At 39.7% G+C, this 18,118-nt stretch overlaps 2 protein-coding genes across 2 annotated transcripts; both read left to right on the forward strand.

Moving 5' to 3' along the window:
* Positions 1 to 473: 473 nt before the first annotated feature.
* LOC306985356 (E3 ubiquitin-protein ligase TRIM58) lies at positions 474 to 4,653 on the forward strand. The gene is made up of 2 exons (XM_079587518.1): positions 474 to 1,324; positions 2,344 to 4,653. The coding sequence occupies exons 1-2, from the start codon at positions 581 to 583 to the stop codon at positions 3,223 to 3,225; spliced, it is 1,626 nt and encodes a 541-aa protein (XP_079443644.1). The 5' UTR covers positions 474 to 580; the 3' UTR covers positions 3,226 to 4,653.
* Positions 4,654 to 5,125: 472 nt separating this feature from the next.
* Positions 5,126 to 13,823, forward strand: LOC306985361 (PTB domain-containing engulfment adapter protein 1). Its single transcript, XM_079587529.1, has 9 exons — positions 5,126 to 5,275; positions 6,551 to 6,617; positions 6,735 to 6,806; positions 6,907 to 7,002; positions 7,094 to 7,231; positions 8,431 to 8,535; positions 11,813 to 11,872; positions 12,291 to 12,363; positions 13,451 to 13,823. Exons 2-9 carry the CDS (start codon positions 6,573 to 6,575, stop codon positions 13,498 to 13,500), a joined length of 639 nt encoding a protein of 212 aa, XP_079443655.1. The 5' UTR covers positions 5,126 to 5,275; positions 6,551 to 6,572; the 3' UTR covers positions 13,501 to 13,823.
* The last annotated feature ends 4,295 nt before the right edge of the window (positions 13,824 to 18,118 follow it).

Consider the following 18,118-nt stretch of genomic DNA (forward strand, 5'->3'; position numbering starts at 1 on the left):
TCTAATGCAAGACATTTAAGTGGTAAAAGTAAAGCATTATGTCCTAATCTATTTCAGCAATCTATTTCGATTCGCTCTCAAAGGGGCCATAGCGTGACTGTCAGTTTCAGACAGTCAGATCCTTTTCTTGACACAACAACCAAACGTTTCTGGTTTGCGCAACAGGATGAAGCACTCTCAAGGTTTTCAGATGTGGCACAAAAGGAGCCTCACACGGAGGAATTAGTGTTTACCAAAAACATCAAGAAGCATGGCACATGTTCTTTGTAAAAACGTTGCTTTCATTATTATTTTGTTCCTCCGGTTTCCTTGGTTCTAATCAACATGCACGGATACCCACAGCGCTTCATTTATCCATTTTTAATCTTCCATTAGATGTTGTTGTTTCACCCATAAACATATTGTAAGTTGCTATAAAGCATTCTCATGTTGCTGGTAGAACCAATTGCATTTCTCGGCAATGCCGTCCGTACCTGGAATGTTGCAGGACAGGCAGAACGAGCTATACCAGTAACCGCTCTGATATCCCTCAGTTCTCATAGTCAACACACAGAAGTGCCTTCGCTAAGATCCTGTAGACATGTCTCTAAGTAAACCTGAGGAGCGTCTTGCTTTGGAGTTGAGCTGTCCGATCTGTTTGCAGCTGTACCGTGATCCCGTAACCCTTCCTTGTGGACACAATTACTGCCTGGGTTGTATACAAAATGCTGTGCACGCAGAAGATCCCAAGTCCTCGAAACATTGTCCGGAGTGCAGGGAAGAGTACGGCAGCCCGGAGACTCTTCCCAAGAACTTCAAGCTCAGCGGTATCGTGGACGGGTTCCTGGCGGCCACTTCGGGCGGCGGACTGAGAGGAGGCGCGACGGTGGCATGCGACCATTGCCTGGACGAGCCGGTGGCTGCGGTGAAATTCTGCACACGCTGTGAAATGTCATTGTGCCCCAGCCACCTCAAGAGACACGAGGAACGGCACCGATCGCTACACGTCTTAGTGGAGCTGCCCGCAGAACGGGATGGGAAGAGGTGCCCGGTGCACTTGAAGGTCACGGAGTACCTGTGCGTGCAGGAGCGCCTGTTCCTCTGCTCCGAGTGCTTGATGGAGGGCACGCACCAGCACCACGAGGTGCAGACGTTCGAGGTGGCGAAGGGGGAAATGACGAGGATTATTGAGGAACTGGGGAAGTCGGTGTCTGACAAGCTACAGATGACAGAAGCTCTGGTGAAAAGCGCCAACGGAGGACCTCCGAACAAGGCCGAAGATAAGCTGGTGGCCAGGGCAAACATACTGCTGGACAACATGACTTCACTTATAACTACATACAAGGTAAGAATGATAAAAAGCAAGGTAAAATCATGCCACTTTAACTAGTTCAGTTTGATGTGTTTAGACAAAATGGGCTCTATTTTAACGATCTAAGTGCATGGGCTAAAGCGCACGGTGCAAGTGCATTTACGGTGTCTCCGAATCCCCTTTTTGCTAGTTTAACGACGGGACAAAAGGTCTGTGCGATCGGTGTATGTGTTTTGGGCGTAACGTGCAAAAAAAAACAATCAGTCTCATCTCCCATTCCCTTTAAAAGCCAGTTACGCTCGCGCCATGGCGGATTCGCTATTTACATAGCAGGATTTGTAAGCGGAAAGACTAAACGCTTCTCCAGAGCGCAAACGGATCTGCTCGTGCGCAAGGTTAAAGCTGTGTGTGTGTGTGTGTGTCTGTCTGAGAGGTTAAACCTCAAGCAGACCATCTACAGGACTAGCCTGATTTCCCAATATCTTTATGTACACTTTTACATTGTAATCCTTTTGTTTTTAACATTTGGCATGATTGTGTGCTGCTGCGCATGCCTGTGTGTGTGTAATTAGCAGAGTGTACGCGTGTTGTGGACCCGCCTATAGACGCACATTACTAACACGCTCATTCAAACAAAAACAAAAATAGTTGGTCAATGGTGCAGTCTATTTCAGTTTCCTCAAAATAGCAACACGCCAACAATGCGCCTAAACACACACCTCGTTTTTAGACCAGCAGCCCATGGGTGCACAGATGGGTACAAATGCATTCGCTATTTAAACAGTGTGGCGCAGGACGTGAAAATGAAAACTGCGTCAGGCTGAAACTAGCAAAAAACACTTGCGTCGAGCCTGGCGCCGCATTACGCCATGTGTATGATAGGGCCAAATGTGTGTGATGTGGTCTCTTACAAGTCTCTACTATTTTAGTAGTATTGCTAAATAAATGTCAGCCTCACTTATGTAGAGAGCAACAGATCTAGACCAGTGCTGACGACATACAGTCATGTTGAGGTAAAGCACATTAACACTGTTTATATGTGATGTTTTAAGAGTCGTATGAGCACCGAGATGGACGACAAGCTTCACACGCGGGACAAAAGCTGGCAGGCCAATCTATGCGATTTGGAGGGTTGTCTACACCAGCTGCAGGAAGCCCAGCAGTGCACCAGCGAGGTCCTCAATCAATCCTCAGAGTTTCTCTTCATCCAGAACTACCTCACCGTTGAAGCAAGGGTCCGCCAGGCTGCTAACGTCACCATTCCCGGTCTGCATTCCCAAGAGTCCTCCGATGCCAAGCACCTGCGCGCTCTCCTACGTACAGACGCCTTCCACGCCGAGATGAGTCTTCTGTTGGAGTGCCTCCATGGCATAATGAACCCTCTAGACCTGACCTTCAACCCAGTCACGGCCAACCCCAGCCTTCTGCTGTCCACCGATCTCAAAACAGTCAAGCAGTGTGCAGGAGTTAAGAGCAGTTGTGCCGGAGATCACAGCGAGCGCTTCTCCTCGGTCAGTCAGGTCGTGTGCTCGCAGGGTTTCTCCACCGGAGTTCACATGTGGGCGGTGGAGGTCGGCCCGGGGTGCGCGTGGTCTGTGGGACTGTGCTATAAAAGCATCCCACGTAAAGGTGATCACAGCAGGCTGGGGCATAACACCAGCTCTTGGAGGTTGCAGTGGAAGAGCAAGAAGCTGACGGCGTGCCATGACTCGGCTAATGTGGCCGTAGGTGACGGGCTGATCGTGCCGCCGAAGAAGGTCGAAGCGACCCTGGATTACGAAGGAGGAACTATTGCTTTCCACAGCTCAGGTCATGGAGGCCGAAAGCAGCATCTTCATACATTCAGTGCCATGTTCAAGGACGCAGTGTACCCTGCATTTGGACTGCACTCTACCTCAGGAGATTCATGGATAACTCTTCTGAGTGGAGTTTAACTGACACCAACATGCTTTCATTTTGTAACATTCTTGCTTCATTCTCTTTTTCATTCTCTTTGTCCCTTTATCATTGCTTATGCATTAGTATGCCTAAACCTATACCCCTGGAAAGAATAGCCTTGGAACGTCATGCACATTTTATTTACTAAAGATTTTTTTTTTTTTTTACAACTTAGTAGTACTTAGTGTGATGTGTGACATGTTAGTGAGATATTAAAGACTTAATTTACCAATTGAAAATAACATGATAATCAAGCAAGATACACATTTTTCTGGACGTGGCTTGATAATTCGAGAGGGCTCGTGTCCCCTCAGTTTGATTGTGCATGATGCTTCACAAACAACAGCTATAAGCAAACCAGACATTATTGACCCTTTACTGACGGACTTATTTTAAAGTTTGAATACAATGTCTTTACAACAGCTATACAACCCCTGAAAACAGAAGAAACTGAATGGGTTTTGTTTGAATATTACCCAGAAGTCTAGCTTCTTTGGCCAGAAATAGGAGTCTTTGAAGAAAAGAGATTGTAAATAAAGTAACACCAGCATAGACAGTGTGTTTCATCCAGAGCTCAACTCTTTCCCTGTCTGAGGAAAGAAAGAAAAAATCAAATTCAGATGCTCTTAAAGAAACAGAGCATGGGTATTATATTACCAGTGAGTTTGATAACATCTCTGGGGTATTTTTGCTTGTACTTCACTTAAACTAATGGGAATATGTAGTGACACCCAGAATGCGAGCTATGCATGCACACAAGGAAGGAACATTAACACACATGCTACAGAACAGCATTCTCCAGGGCCATATTAGACGATTTCCAGATTATAGATTATGTTTTATTAACATTTTATTTATTAAAATGCCTAGAGCAAAGCTCTTTATGTATGGTCTGTATGCTTTCACATAAAAAGAAATGCACATCACCTTGTTCTGTAAAACAAGAAATACATGTTCACACCTTCCCCGTCACACTACCGAAATAGTTTTGACTGGACATGTCAGTCTGTCACTGACACAATTTCCCATACAAATGATCTCTCTGCATTTATCTATATAAAATTTGACAATAAATCTCAATATATGTAGAAGCACTGATTATAATGTGCTGATTATACTTAAGACTCTCTCTCTATATATATATATATTTACATGCACCAATGCTACATTCTTCTATATGTCATAATAATTTGTTAACAAACAAGTATTCATTATCTCAATGAGCTCATTGTTTCTGCCTTAAATTATTACATTTTTAGCTAACTCTGATTTGCATATGTGCATTTCTGAAATGCATAACTTACAGTCAGCTCTGATAACAGAGATCAATAAACTGTAATGTAGACACTTGCATTTTCTGTAAAGCTGCTTTGAAACGATGTGTATTGTGAAAGGCGCTATACAAATAAATGTGAATTGAATTGAATTTAGACTCATTTCTGGATGATTGCGCCTTTACTGTTAGACGTTCATTGTTATTTAAACTACCAAGCCAGTTTTTTCTCTCTCTCTTTCTTCTTCTTTGTTTTTAGAAACAATTTCACTGGAACCAATCACTCACATTGTGTTTGGTTTTAGTTGAATACGTTTTATATCACTTGAATGGGTTAGTTTATTCTGTAAGATTTCGTTGTTGTTGTTGTTGTTGTTGTTGTTGTTTATTAAATTATAATGCATTGCATTATTTGATCTACAACAGCACCATCTACTGGTTAGAGACAACTTTTTGTTCTTGATACTCTAAATAAAATTGCAATAAATTCAGTTATCCTCACTTGCGCTGGTTGTAGTATAAATTATAAATAGTAAATTGAAGCAAGAATTGGTGTAAAGTGTTTCTTGAACTTGTCCGTATGGCTAAATGTTCATAAACAGCTATGACGTCACAATGTCAATACAACCGATGGTAATAGCTGCCTTGTTATCAGGCCTGATGTGCCATAAAGAAAATAAGTTTTATAGTTAACCATTAACATCACACAACTTCAACCCTGAAAGACCGCAGAAGAGGACATCATCTCAGCGATACAAAGTTCTCCCACAAACGTAAGTGCATTTACAGTTTCTCATGTGTGTGTGATCAAAATGTAAAGTTGTTTTGGATATGTGGTGGTTTCTGTGCCCTATGATTTGCATTACCGTATATACTAATAAAAGGGAAGTTAGTTCTGGGAAAAGCTTGCGCAGTAGCATTTGTTTGCTGATATCTATTGCCTTGATATTATATAATGAAACGCCGGCGGGCCCACAGCCATTACATATTTTAAACAGTAATATCCTGTCTAATCTTGACAAACTATATATCATTTGAAAGCTTACAATCTCCAATTTACGTATTTGGTGACTGATTTTCAAAATAAATTACAGAGGAGCCGTATATTATCAATTTGCAATAAGAATATTTTCATACTCCTAAGGCGTGTTCCGACCTTTATTTTGAAATAGTGATGAACATGAAAAATCATGAAAGAATGGTAGAAACCTCAGTTTGTTTTCATGCCAAGAGTTCAAAAGATAGCATCCATTCAATTCTTTTAGAAAAAAAGGTCTGACATTTTTTTAAATATGAAGAAAATAATAATAGATTCAGCATTAGTGATGTGGCAGTGATCTATAATGCACATACGGGATCTTTCTGTGTTTCTTAGAGGTTGAATTCATTTCAAAATCTGCCAAACTTCCAACACTACTTCTGAATAGGATAACTACTTCATAAATTGTATGAAAATTGTAAAAATAATGGTTCAGATCACTCAAACAACATATGGAAATAGAGGCGCTCTTATATGGGCAGTAATGTCAACTAGTGGAGAAGTTTGTTATTTATCTTGGTTTTAATCTCACAGAAAGCTTATTTTTTGAGATATCAACCTAAAATTTGAAACACAACTTGTTCTGATTTTTGGCTTTGATTTTTTGTGTGCATTTTTAGAGTTCACCATGTTTTGAAAAAAATATATTTTATATAAAATATGAATAATTTAATTTTTAACATTGTACATTTTCATAAACTCAAACTTCTACAACTTTTTTTCCCGTTGAACTTTCTTAATTTATTTCACTTCTAAAAAAATCTGCCAAATATCTTCTTTAAAACAAGACCAATCTTACATCTATATTCCAAAGCATTCTTGAATTACAACCATTTAAGTTCAGAATGTGCATTTTCATGTCTATTAAAAAAAGGGGGGTGCCGCTTAAGGGAAGTGCCAGAAGTGTCCAAATATTTTCAGGCCACTATATATGTCATTGTTTAAATAATGTTTGATAAATATTTCATCTTGTCTCCCTTACTATGTGTGTTTTGTCATTTTTAAACAGACGACAGAGTCCACATTTAAAAATGAGTGACATAGATGACGATAGTGAAATATTCTTCCCAGTTAAAGTGAGTATCAACTTGTCATAGATTTAGTCAATAGTTTTGTTGCATTTATGTACTAAATAATCTGAAATAATAATAATTGTTTTATTGCAACCACTCACGTCTGGGGTTTGCGTGTAGTTTTTGGGCCGTGTCCAGGTGGTCCGTCCAGGTGGGATGCAGATTCTGAGAGATGCCGTGGGAGCCCTGCAGGTGATAACCATACATGTCACTCTACTGTAGCCACTACTGTATTATATAACTCGATCCTGTGTCCCTGCGTCCTATTGTTATGACTCTCCTTCTCGTTTAGGATCCTAACATAGAGATGGCTGAGAAAATGAAGAAAACTAAAGTACATCTGTTTCTGACCAGAACTGCCATTGACATTCTAGAGCATAAAACCAAGGTGTGACTGAGGACTATGCACTCGAGCTCGGACGGTGAAGCGCATGTGTGCGACACCCTCGTTCACTCTCTCTCTCTCTCTCCTTTCTCAGTTCATGCTGTACTCCTGCGCTCTGCCCTCGGTTTCATTCTGTGCAGTTCATCCGTCTCAGCCCAACACACTGGGCTTCATAGCCAAACACCCAGCGGCAGACATGCACCACTGCTACATCTTCCAGAGCAAGAAGTTTGTGAGTTCTGGAAGTCTTAAATGCATGGACACATTATGCATTTACTTCAATATTTACTAGAATAAGCAGCAAAATTGGGATTTTGATGGTGCCTCTTTAATCTTATTTTGAATCAGCCTTACTGTAATATGCTATTTTTTGATTTTAAAGTTTTAACTGGTTTACAGTTGAGTAACTGCTTACACACGTTTTCAAAACTATGTCACCTTTTTTCAAAACTCTACACACAATTCCCAAAACTGCACACACAAAATGCAAAATGCCTCACATTCAAAATGCCATAAACACAAGTCAGAATGAAGCATTTGCATCAAATGGCAAACACTTCTTTCATAATAGTACATTTTTGGATATAGCATGTAAATACTGTTGTTCTAAATCTGAAGCTCTTTGGTCTTTCATACACTCTAAAAAATGCTGGGTTGTTTCAACCCAATTTTGGGTCAAATATGGACAAACCCAGCCATTGGGTTACATTTTTAAATGACATTTTTAACCCAACGTTTGGGTTTGTCCATATTTGACCCAAAATTGGGTTGAAACAACCCAGCATTTTTTAGTGTGTAGGCTTATATCTACATGTCAATACAATGTTTTCCAGTGAAAGTAATCTGCTGAAAGTACACTGTAAACACCAATGCAATGTGTGTGTGGAGTCTCTGTCCATTGTTGGCATCAATTGTTCAAAACAGGTAATCTGACCTTTGACCTATTTATAGGCCTATACTACAGTAAAGCAGTGAATGGTTAGTGATCAGTTACTGTAAGCGATTAATGTTTGCACATGTGAGGAGTGTGTGTGTGGCCTGGTGAATAAGTGTAGCATTTTGATTGGTTGTGTTTAGAAAAGGAAAGCAAGTCACTTCCTGTTAGATTTTTGTGTTTTATGTAGAGAATTGTGTGTAGTGTTTTGAAAAAAGTGTTTTATGCAATTGAAAACTGAGTCAAAGGCTGAGAAATATCTTATGGTTTTGGAGATTTGGTGTGTAGTTTTGCACTTTGAGTGAGATGTTTAAAAAATTGTGTGACATGAGAAGATTTTGTGTGTAAGCAGTTGGAAAAAACTGTAATAAGAATTTACTTTTTAATTTACGGTTATGTATACTAATAAATGTAGGATTAAAGTTTGGAAATTTGCCACTTAATGTTAAATCTTACCAGTAATTATTTTCGAGTTGGTCTGTTTCTCTCTTTCCCAGTCTCATCTGCTGGTGTCCCTCATTGGCGACTCTTTCCGCTCGTATAAGCAGAATGAAGGTCTACAGGGAGACCGAGACCTGGTGGTGGAGGCCCTGAGACACAAGGTACAGTGGCCAGTCAACATGCAGATCACATCAGAGAAACACTGGAGCTCAGCACAGCAGGCCAGTGCTAATATAAACATGGACATTTAACACGGCACTAAAAATAGCGGTTTCCAGAGAAAAATCACACTTTTTTTGTAAGGTGTGATACATTTCATGGCATAATATTCTCTGACAGACAGAGAGGTTGTATTTGCCTCTTTTAAAACAGACCATCTCTGACACACATTGGGTGCTTCTCAATATGAATGCCGCATCCAGGACCTACAATTAACACTCGCCAAGCACCAAATGCGTGTAAAAATCAGTGTTGGTGAGTTTATGAAATAGTGTCGATCGCCAGTTGGCCGGTCAATTTTTTTTATGAATTCTAAGAATGCAATATTGAGAGAACATAAACATGAACAAATATGAACTAAGCACTTAGGACGAGTTCTGCGTCGTCACGCAAGTTTAAAGGAACCGTATGTAAGAAATGTATTTCAATTAATCATAAAATGGCCCTGATATGTCAGTAGACATTAAGAAATCTTGTTCATTTCAAATACTTATATCCCTGACAACAGTAGTCCGACCAGGATATTGTCATTTAAAAGTGAAGTTGCAGCGCTCAACTGATGTTGATGTTGTCATGTTGTGTTTTGGCCTGATCCGCCACCGTCCACCTATCTACCAATCACGAAGTCAGTAGTGTTTCGGCATCACGGTTGCCAGCTCTGCTCTAGTCTTGCCATTGGACGCTCCTTGTAGCAGCCGATGTTCCTGCTGGATATCTGGCAACCGCGAGTCAGGGGGGAGGGGGAGGGGATACACCGCTCTACAGTAATTTGAAAGTGATTGCAGTATCAGTTTTGGCCACAATCTTACATACGGTTCCTTTAAGCCTTGCCAATTTAATAATCAAGCGCAAAAAGACGCGAAAGGGAACTCGATTCGTTACTTAACATCCGAAGCGTGAGTCTCAGACAGCTCTCTTTCACATCTTCTTGTCTTGAGCAGACATATTCAACCAAAACTGTCAAAATAAGTATCCTCGTAAACAGTCGGTTATGTCTTAAGTGAACGTAAACAGTTGAGAAAGTAAACATGTGTATAAGTATCAGTATATTAGATCCGTGCATTCGCTCTTAAAGTGACAGCAGCAATCATTCCTATTTTGCACCCGACTTTTCCCTCCACAGACGCACGCCGGTAAATTAGGGAATGAACTTGCGCTCGCGGGGCGGTTCAGCGAAAAGAGGAGCCGTGTTCCGGCACAAACGTTCCCTGGTGATATTTTGCAGATTCAGAAATCAGTTCCGTTGCACGTGTTATTTATGGTATTTTAAGGGCGCATGCTTGGCCATTATGTAGCGTGCGAACAACGCGCATACACTTTGATTCTCTAATCTACACAGACGCAGCAGTTTTCATTTTTGCAAATCATACATTATTACAAGGAAAAATATTACCACACGAGGGAAATCATTGTTGTGTCCATGAAGATGTGAAAAAATAGGCATAAATCTAGCTTACACATTTACCCAAATTATTATACGCCTGTTTAACCGAAGCTAATTTGTGTGGGTTTCTCCCATCATCCCCAATGTCACTTCTCTGTGTTTTACGGCCCTGACGAGAACGTCGGTCTTCGCGGCTGTGAATCGCTCCTGGCGTGCGCTGGCAAACCCGCCGTTATAATAGCAATCCGCCATGGAGGAACCGCGCCGGCTCTTAAAGGGAATGTTCACTTTAAAATGAAAATTCTGTCATCATATTCTCATCCTCATCATTGGGAGCAGTTATCTGTTTGGTTACTGACTTTCTTCAAAATATCTTTGTGTTCAGCAGAAGAAAGAAATTGATACAGGTTTGAAACAACTTGAGGGTGAGTATATGATGACAGAGTTTTCATTTTAAAGTAAACTATCCCTTAAAGGTTGTGTAGGTAAGAATTGTCTAAAGAACTTTTTTTCGAATTGGCTTAAACTGTCTTTATATACCAATACATAATTAAAATGTAAGTACTTTGAAAAAGAGAGTATAAAAATTGAGTGACTATGTATTTAATCTTCAAAAAACACAGCTCATTAATTCCATTCAGGACGAAACAAGTGATTGGCTTGCGCGACTGTCACTCTCCGTCGCCATGACTACCGCCGCTATTACTGGCTCTGTCCACGTGCGCACCCGTTTTTAGGTGGGAGTGAATGTAATTAATGAGCTGTGTTTATTGAAGATTCAATACACTAGAGTCACTCAGTTTTTTATACTCTCTATTTCAGAGTACTTGCATTTTAATTATGTATTGGTATATAAAGACAGTTTAAACAAATTTGAATACAATTTTTTTTTAGACAATTCTGACCTATACCTTTAAGGGAATGTGAGTTGACGCTCTGATTGGTTTATGCTAAATGAATAAATGTAAATGTAAATGTAGATTTGCGTCGGGTGCAAGAGTCATTTATCCCGCCGGTATAATAGCAACAGCGCCGGGATCCGCCCACAAAGTTATTTGCGTTTCGCGTTTGATACTTGCGTTTCAGATCGTTAAAATAGGGCCCTATTAAGTTTAAAGACTTAAAACAAACGACAAAAAAACTTTTGTATCTTTACAAAAGGATTCATCTATGTTTCATAACTGGTAAAAAAAAATATATATAATTGGTAGGTGTGGCAAAAAGTGAGTTCTAGGCCGTGGCTGCACCCTGCATATCTCTGCTGCCACGCCATCAAGCTCCGTCACAGGGCGTCTCAATTTGAAGGATCCTTGGAAAACAGCCTTCATTTCAGTCCTGCATTCAGCTCATTTTGAAGAAAGCATCTAGTGTATCCTTCGCATCCTTAAATCACCCACAATCCTTTGCACGCGCTCCAACTGAAAACGAGTCGACATTGAGCTTGTCTTGAGCTCATTATGAAATCAGAGACAAAAAGAATAATTTCAGAGATAAAGGTTTTGTTTTGTTGTAAAGTAATTACATAATGCTATTAACTGTGATAATGTAAACCACTGGGAGAACACCGATGGTTGTCATTACCTAAACTGCATTAAAAGAAAGGCAGTTAATCAAAAGTTTTTTAATATAAAGTATTACATTTGAGTATTTAGTACAAGCTTCCAAAGTACTGAGGTACGAAGCACACACCCTCATTGGGACACAGGCTTCTGTTGGAGAAGCACCCATATGTGTCACTGAAAACATGTCAAGTCGTGTGCGGTTGCTCGGTGGTTTTGATTGACTAGTGTCTGTTTGAATGCTTGAACTGTCTGAGATCTCCCTCTGCTGTTCAGAATAAGGTACTGGAGCGAGAAAATGCCGAGCTGAAGAGACGACTGCAAGCCAATGGAGAAGTGGGTTATTATGTGTCACACTATGAGGCTACAGTTACAACATACACAAGCCTGTTTAACCACAGATGCACACACATGTCTCCTCATATAACAGCAGCAAAGCTGAAAGGAATAATTCAGGCAAATATGAAAATGAATGACTCACCCTCATAGCTTTCTGTAAGGCACACAGTTAAATATTAAAAACCGTACAGATTTATATATAGTGACCTTGGGTGTTCAGCTCCACTATTGAACTATTCCTTTAAGAGACTTGTTATCTAGAAAAGAAAGTTATAACCCTTCAAAATAGGATTCGAGAATAGTTTCTTTACACATTCATTTATATATAGGCCTATATGTTTATATTCCACACTGACTTCATCATGGGTAGCACTTACTGTGGTGATCTCTCTGGACACAGATCTTTATTTTACAGGACACTGGTGGAGTCCAGAACCTTTATGAAAACGAGTCGGATATTGATAAGACTTCATCTCGATCAGGACAGGGTATGTGTTGAGAGCTCACAAACACAACACACACACATAAGCTCTATACACATTAAAAAAAAAAGACATACTTATCATAATTATAAAAATAATATAATTAGGTGTTAACTGAATGCGATGTTTTCGGACGCTTGGCTACATGTTACTTACATTTCAATTAAAAAAGGCCTTATACATTATACGTTTACATTTACATTACATGCAATTAGTTGAACTTTAGAGTGATTTTTAATGACTAATGTAGGACTTGCATCTTTATATATCGGTTCAGTTACGGCTGACAAGCATGATAAACTAAAATATACTTTTATTTCATGTATTTAAATATATTTGTAGTTACACGTGTGCAATGATATGATGGGGTTGCAATTTTCTTTTTATATCTAAAATATATTAACTTTTAATAAAAAATGTAATATTAAAAACACTATAATGATCAAGTATACTTTACATGTGCTTTAAAATGTTAGTCAATAAGTGCACTTCTTTAAGGCAGGACTAGATATTAAATGTCCTTAAAAATAAAACTTTTAATTTGACATTATTACAAAGTGTACTTTTTTAAGTACTCAAGTCAAGTGTTTTAAGAAACAGTCATGAAAGTGTCTCAATTTAATACAGCTAGTGGCCTTTCATTTCATTGATATTATATTATATAGTAGTTGTGTTAATGTGTGTGTGTGTGTGTGTGTGTGTGTGTGTGTGTGTGTGTGTGTGTGTGTGTGTGTGTGTGTGTGTGTGTGTGTGTGTGTGTGTGTGTGTGTGTGTGTGTGTGTGTGTGTGTGTGTGTGTGTGTGTGTGTGTGTGTGTGTGTGTGTGTGTGTGTGTGTGTGTGTGTGTTTGTGTGTGCGAGTGTATGTGTGTGTGTGTGTGTGTGTGAGTGTGTGTGTGTGTGTGTGTGTGTGTGTGTGTATTTACACTTTACTAATGTGCCCATCATGTATCCAACTGTACCATTAATGATAAAGGCCTATGGCTGTTCACAATAGCTATAAAATGTTGGGAAAAGTCATGTATTTAATAACTACAAATTGAGTACAATGTCTTGATAAGCAATCTTTTAATATGTCCAATATTTTTATTTCAGTGAGATTCTTTTCAGAAGACGACGAGACTCCTTTGCAGAGGAACTTCTGAGTGGGAACAGAGAAAGTCAGATAATGCTCCAGAAATGACTCGTGAAGAACACATCCAGCAGATGCTGTGACACTGAGCTCCTGAAAACACTTCAACACAAACTAGTATGTATAGGAACATCAAAAAAAAGATTATATTTAAGATTAATCTGTGAACATAATAAATAAACATTTATGAATTGTGTTTTGTTGGTATAAGGCAGTTGTTCCCAACTGAAAAACATCACGTTTTATCCTGCTGACAGCCTTTTGGCCAATGACATGTAACCTATCATATTAATGTCTACATACTTTGTTATGATACTCTTCCATTGCAAAACTATTAAAATAATAAATATTGATAGGCTACAGAGTGCTACTTGTAAACGTTTACCTTAAAGGGGCTCTATATATATATATATATATATTGTAGGGAATTAGTTGAATTGCGAAAGACATTATGAACCTACAAATACACTTCCAGATACATACACACACACACACTTACAAGCGCGGAAGACGGAAAGGACGCATAACGCTCAAAATTATTAACTGGTTTGAGTAGGATGAACTTAAATTAAACTAATTAGTTCAGTCAAATTAACTTTTATGAGTATTTAGCACTTTCTTTTTCTTTCAAGTTCACAGAACTGATATATTTTAAGTAAACTGAACTCTTTCATTGTTTTGAGTTTTATGAAATTATTTCTTTTAATTTAGACGAACTTAAGTTTAACTGAATCTATATCCCAGCATGCTTTGCCGATGGCACTCAAAAGGGAGAGTAAATGCTAAAATTAAGTGTAATATAATTTTTGTTTTTTTGTGTAAGATTAATGTTAAGTGGGAGATTTAGTAGTGATTAATATTTTGTTATGCTAATTTAGAAGAATTTGTGTTAATGTTGGTTTTAGGATAGTTACCATCATGGTGACAAGTGGTGCATGCGCTTGATTTAAATAGCAAATAATACCTTTATATTGGCAAGTATAATACCTCATACAGCAAGTGCTTCTGTATAACATACTATTGCTGATAACACCTTTAGTATGTTAGCAAGCTAACTAAGTTATTACTAATAAAAGTGAAAACATTGAGATTACATGAAAGTTTTAAGTTAATTGTATGAATTAATGTACTCATAGATTTTAATTGTTCTTAACTTGAAATGTTTACAAAATAAAAATCTGCTAGTTCTGCTTACTTTAACTTTGAATTTCAGAACTTAAAAATTTTGAGGCAATTGATTGTCTTAAATGTTTTGAGTTCTGCCAACTCATTGGGGTTTAGAGATGGGAAAGGATGTCGGCACCACAGGCCTCTTTGACTGATGCAATAAAAGGCTAAGAGATTGTCACATGATTTAGTTCCTCTGGAAAAAACAAAAACAAGAAATTGCATATATCCTATAGGAACAATGTAACCCAGTTTTGTATAAATATCACTGCTTTTTGACTGTTGCTGTTGCATTTTTTATTTTGTTGTCGTGTGCATCCCTGGGGAGAAATGAGTTATCTTCCAGTTCAGTTTCTTAACCGAAATAATTGTTGCTCAAACTGCTCTGCTGTATTATCTTAACTTGAATAGCTCAGGACGAGGACAAGTTATTTTTTACATCTATTGTTTGAACTGCTTACAAGGTAAATAGCCGGTGTAATTTTCCACTCATACAGGACTGCCCTGTTGAGATTGGATAAGCTGAAGTATTATAACCTGTAACCTTTTGATATTTTGCTACAAATATAAATCATTGTGTAACCAGTATGTTTATCTTTTGTTCAAATAAACTTTTATTTTATAAAGACAAATACTGTTCAGTTTTACTTCAGCTTACAAAGACAGTTCTATAAATAATAGGAAGAACATTATAATATTTTGCAAGTATCTCGCAAGACCCAGGACAACGAAGGATCAGGAAAGATTCAGCTGGAGGGTAAGCATGAATTTGATCAATGGTTGTCAATGATTGTTATTGTTTCACAATGGTGTCGGGACACACCTAGATTTACTGGTATAGGCTAAACAAGCTAGTGAGGATTTAATCCTATTCTGAACTGACAGCAAAAGACCACCTAAGAACTTGATTGGCCCAAAGAAGACTTCTTACGTCAGCGCATTCAGACCTCGTACACGATCATACCGCTAATCTTCATTCCGGGTTCACACAGAGCACATTACCGGTAATTTTATTTACTGGTAATGTTACAACTTCCCTTGTAAATTGCGGGAACCATATTGGTATTTTTGAAAAGGTCCTGTTCACACATGATCTCTTACTGGTAATTTACCAGTAAAGACTGTATGGGCCCTATTTTAAGGATCTGAAACGCAAGTATCAAACGCCAAACGCAAGTAACTTTGTGGGCGGGTCTTGGGCGCTGTTGCTATTATACCGGTGGGATAAATGACTCTTGCGCCCGACGCAAATCTAAAATGTGTTGGTCTGAAGTAGCTTCATTATTCATAGGTGTGGTTTGGGCGTAACGTGAAATAAAACAATCAGAGCGTCCTCTCACATTCCCTTTAAGAGCCGGCGCGCTTGTTCCATGGCGGATCGCTATTATAACGGCGGATTTGCCAGCGCACGCCAGGAGCGGTTCACAGCCGAGGAAACCGACGTTCTCGTCAGGGCCGTAAAACACAGAGAAGTGACATTGTATGAGGATGATGGGAGAAACCCCCCAAATTAGCTTCGGTTAAACAGGCGTATAATAATTTGGGTAAATGTGTAAACTAGATTTATGCCATTTTTTTCACATCTTCATGGACACAACAATGATTTCCCTCGTGTGTTAATGTTTCTTTGTAATAATGTATGATTTGCAAAAATGAAAACTGCTGCATTTGTGTAGATGAGAGAATCAAAGTGTGGCCGCGTTGTTCGCACGCTACATAATGGCCAAGCATGCGCCCTTAAAATACCATAAATAACATGTGCAATGCGCCACTGTCTTTAGACTGGGTTTTTCCTGGTCAGTGGCGGAATTGTTTTCTCAAACTGCAAAATATCAGCAGGGAACGTTTGCGCCGGACACGCCTCCTCTTTTTCCCTGAGCGCAAGTTCATTCCCTAATTAACCGACGTGCGTCTGTGGAGGGAAAAGTCCGCTGTGCGCGGGTGCAAAATAGAAATGATACATGCGTCGGTGTCCAAAGTCAATTGCGCTGGGTGCAAGATAGGGCCCTGTGTGTGAAAGGGGCTAATGACATTCACGTTAGTTTGACTTTTAAATCTCTGTGTGCCACAAGATGAATGAATGAGGCATTTATACAGCGCTTTCATAAACTACTGTACACCCAAAGCACTTTACAATCATATCAGGGAATCTCTCCTCAACCACCACCAGTGTGCAGCATCCACTTGGATGAAGCGGCGGCAGCCACAGTGCAACGGTGCCAGTACACTCACCACACACCAGTTATAGTGGAGAGGAGAGAGAGTGATAGAGCCAATTCAATGGATGGGGATTATTAGGAGGCCATGATTGGTTAGGGCCAGTGAAGGGAATGTGGCCAGGTTACACCCCTACTCTTTACGAGAAGTGCCATGGGATTTTTTTAATGACTAGAGAGTCAAGACCTCGGTTTAACGTCTCATCCGAAGGACGGTGCTTGTTACTATAGTGTCCCCATCACTATACTGGGGTGTAGGACCCACACAGACCACAGTGTGAGCGCCCCCTGCTGGCCTCAATAACACCTCTTCCAGCAGCAACCTAGAAGCATAGAAGTAGAAGTCTCCCATCCAGGCACTGGCCAGGCTCAACCCTGCTTAGCTTCAGTGGGCAACCAGTCTTGGGCTACAGGGAGATAGGGCTGCTGGCAGATGGATCTATAGGGCAACTCCACCAACGCTCTCATGAAAACTACAATGCAATCATAGAAGAAAAATGGCCAAAGATTGCAATGAGAAAGCAGGAACTAGGGCTGTGCGCGAAAGCTTAAAAATGCGGCCTTTGAAAGATGCAATCCAAGGTAGGAAGGCATCAAGGCGTATCCGAATTCAATGAGATCCCACCCTCCCTTCAGAGCGTCTCCAAAGCCACTCCTCCTCCAAAACACACGAACGCATACAGCGGGGAGCAAAGCGTCGTGAGAGACGGCATTAAACTACCTCATATCTCAAAGCAGTTAACATTACAATAATAATGAACATAAACAACTTAAAGAGCACTGACCTGTATCACCTGACCGCCGCAGATTCATTTCGCCGTTGATAGTGTTGCATTAAAACGCATAAATTCGAGACACGAACCGCTCCGTATATAACATAACAGGTTTCCATCTCTTCCAAATTGCAGCAGTAATGCGTGAATGCAGCATAAGCTCGTTGTTTTGGTTCAGGAGGAACTGTAGAAGGCGCTGGTGTTTGGGTTGCGGCGCTCGATGACTGACGTCTGTCTAAGGCCCGTTCACACATTTTTTAACTATAAAAAATAACAATATTGTGGATTATGTTGTTTATTCTAAGCAGATGCTTAATTGTCTGCCGCTTTAAATGCTCAAGCTCGTTTCAGCAGGATGGATTCTGTTGGATTCGGGCTGTCAATGTTTTTATCGTTCATCAGCTGGATAAAATAGTTCTGAACGTGATTCCAACGATATCGTTTCTCTGTGCCGTTATCGTGATAGCTGTGGTGT

The sequence above is a fragment of the Phoxinus phoxinus genome (genome assembly GCF_949152265.1).
Source record: "Phoxinus phoxinus genome assembly, chromosome: 18".
NCBI lineage: Eukaryota > Metazoa > Chordata > Actinopteri > Cypriniformes > Leuciscidae > Phoxinus > Phoxinus phoxinus.

Coding starts and splice junctions, on each gene's coding strand:
- LOC306985356 (XM_079587518.1), top strand. CDS start 581: ATGTCTCTAAGTAAACCTGAGGAGCGTCTTGCTTTGGAGTTGAGCTGT. Junction 1,325..2,343: donor CACTTATAACTACATACAAG/GTAAGAATGATA, acceptor TGATGTTTTAAG/AGTCGTATGAGCACCGAGAT.
- LOC306985361 (XM_079587529.1), top strand. CDS start 6,573: ATGAGTGACATAGATGACGATAGTGAAATATTCTTCCCAGTTAAA. Junction 7,232..8,430: donor TCTTCCAGAGCAAGAAGTTT/GTGAGTTCTGGA, acceptor TCTCTTTCCCAG/TCTCATCTGCTGGTGTCCCT. Junction 12,364..13,450: donor TTCATCTCGATCAGGACAGG/GTATGTGTTGAG, acceptor TTTTTATTTCAG/TGAGATTCTTTTCAGAAGAC.